Source organism: Seriola lalandi, unplaced genomic scaffold (genome assembly GCF_002814215.2).
Source record: "Seriola lalandi dorsalis isolate HSWRI2012SDOR001 ecotype SW California unplaced genomic scaffold, Sedor1 jcf7180002054945, whole genome shotgun sequence".
Lineage (NCBI taxonomy): Eukaryota > Metazoa > Chordata > Actinopteri > Carangiformes > Carangidae > Seriola > Seriola lalandi.
Window position 1 is genome coordinate 1,990,562 of NW_019525496.1, and position 1,967 is coordinate 1,992,528.

At 51.4% G+C, this 1,967-nt stretch overlaps 1 protein-coding gene across 1 annotated transcript; it reads right to left on the bottom strand.

Annotated features, from left to right (window-relative positions):
• Positions 1-6: 6 nt before the first annotated feature.
• Positions 7-1,866, bottom strand: aplnra (apelin receptor a). Its single transcript, XM_023393852.2, has one exon. The coding sequence runs from the start codon at positions 1,686-1,688 to the stop codon at positions 603-605; it is 1,086 nt and encodes a 361-aa protein (XP_023249620.1). The 5' UTR covers positions 1,689-1,866; the 3' UTR covers positions 7-602.
• Between the last annotated feature and the right edge of the window lie 101 nt (positions 1,867-1,967).

Genomic DNA, 1,967 nt, shown 5'->3' on the forward strand with positions numbered 1-1,967 from the left:
CAGACTTCTACCTTCACAAACAACAAGCTTTTAAGAGGACACTGCTCTGTTTGATTTCCCTGCTTACGCGTTTTTCTTTATTTCATTTTAAACAAGTGCTTCTAAAACAAAACAGCAATATATCTGAACAAAAAGAAAATGCTATGGTATGAAAATACTGTACAGCTTTATGTTTCCTCCAGTGTAAACAGATGTCCATGCAAATCACAATTCTTAAAATCAGTGTATGTTTTTCAAATCAGACTTCTGCCCCGTCTTGTGATACAAATGACAACTTTTGCAGGGCAGGACAAAACAACACACAAGACGAAAAAAATAGACTTTTTCTCTGAGAATTTGAGGAACAAAAGCAGCTACGGAGCTCAGCCCGCTGGCTCCAGCTTCCCAAGTCCACACAACAAAGAGAGCATCGCCGCCTCTCACTGTAGAACAGGAGGAACATATAATGGATTTCATGACTGTGAGCAGTGACAAATCAAAAGTTCATCATCTCATCTTACCAGCTTTCAACAATGGACACATAAGGTCTGTATTTTTACAAGTGTTCCAGTGGTGGGAGCTGAGACCGTCCCGCAGCACCGCTCCACCTTTCCTTTTACTCTCTACACCTTTGTGGCCAGAGACTGAATCTCTGACTTCTGAGTCTGGGCGCTGAGCGTGGACGACATGGAGCTCATCTGGCCATGCATAGCCTTCTTCAGGTTGAGCAGGCACAGGCACTGGGAACGGAAGCGCAGGTCAAAGAAGGCGTACAAGAACGGGTTAAGGCAGCTGTTGACGTAGGCCAAGCAGGTAGCGTAGGGGTGAGCCAGCAGCAGGAAGCGCAGGAAGCCGCAGGAGTTCGGCGCCAGGTTCAGGTAGGAGAGGGCGTCCATGCTTTTCAGCACGTGGAAGGGAGTCCAGCAGATGGCAAAAACCACCACCAGTGTGGTGATGATCTTCAGCAGCCTCTTCTTCTTTTGGTCCTCCTTGCGCAGGTTGTTGAAGTGACGCGTGACGGTGCAGCCGATGAAGCAGTAGAAGATGGTCATGGCCAAGAAAGGCAGGAGGAAACCCAAGGCGGAGGAGGACAAGCTGAGTCCTGCGATCCAGAGGTACTCGTGCCTCTGGTTCATGGTCACTAGGCTGAAGTCCATAGCGCATGTGGTCCGGTTGCTGTTCTGGTCGTTCAAGGTGGTGCGGAAGAGCAGCGTGGGCACGGCCAGCAGGCCGGACAGGAGCCAAATGGCGCCCAAGGACGCCAGCATGGTGCCCCGCGAGCGCAGCCTGCTGCTGGACAGAGAGTGAACGATGGCCAGGTAGCGGTCAAAGCTCAGGCAGGTGAGGCAGAAAACACTGGCGTACATGTTGACCAGAACAACATAGCTGCTGATCTTGCACAGGGCCACACCAAAGGGCCAGTGGTAGCCCAGCGCCGTGTACACAGCCCAGAGAGGTAGGGTTACAACAAAGGTGAGGTCAGCAAGGGCCAGGTTCCCTATGTAGACGTCTGCAGCCCGGCGTTTCGATTTGGATCTCCAGACTGTGAAGATGACAACGCCGTTACCCGACAGGCCCAGGATGAAGATGAGCATGTAGAGGACCGGGATGAGGGAGTAGGACGGCTCCCACTCTGAGAAGTCACAGGCAGTCTCATTGTCATCATAATAATCATAGTTATCAACATATTCCCCAGTGGTGGTCTCCATGCTGCAGTGGCACGGAAAAAAATCCTTAGTCTTTTGAAAAGAAGAAGAAGAAGAAGAAGAAGAAAAAAGACAGATAATCCTGTACAGTTCCAAGGCTTCAGCGCTGGAGCTGCTGGTTCTGCTGCTGCTGGCGGGAACTGGAGGAGAGAGAGAGCGAGAGAGAGGACAGATTGTTGTGTGTGAGAGTGAGTGACTGTCGGCACTGCCTGCCTTTTTAAACTCGGCCCTCCACACCCCTGGTTCCCTCCCAGGACGACCCCCCCCCCATCCCATCCCACC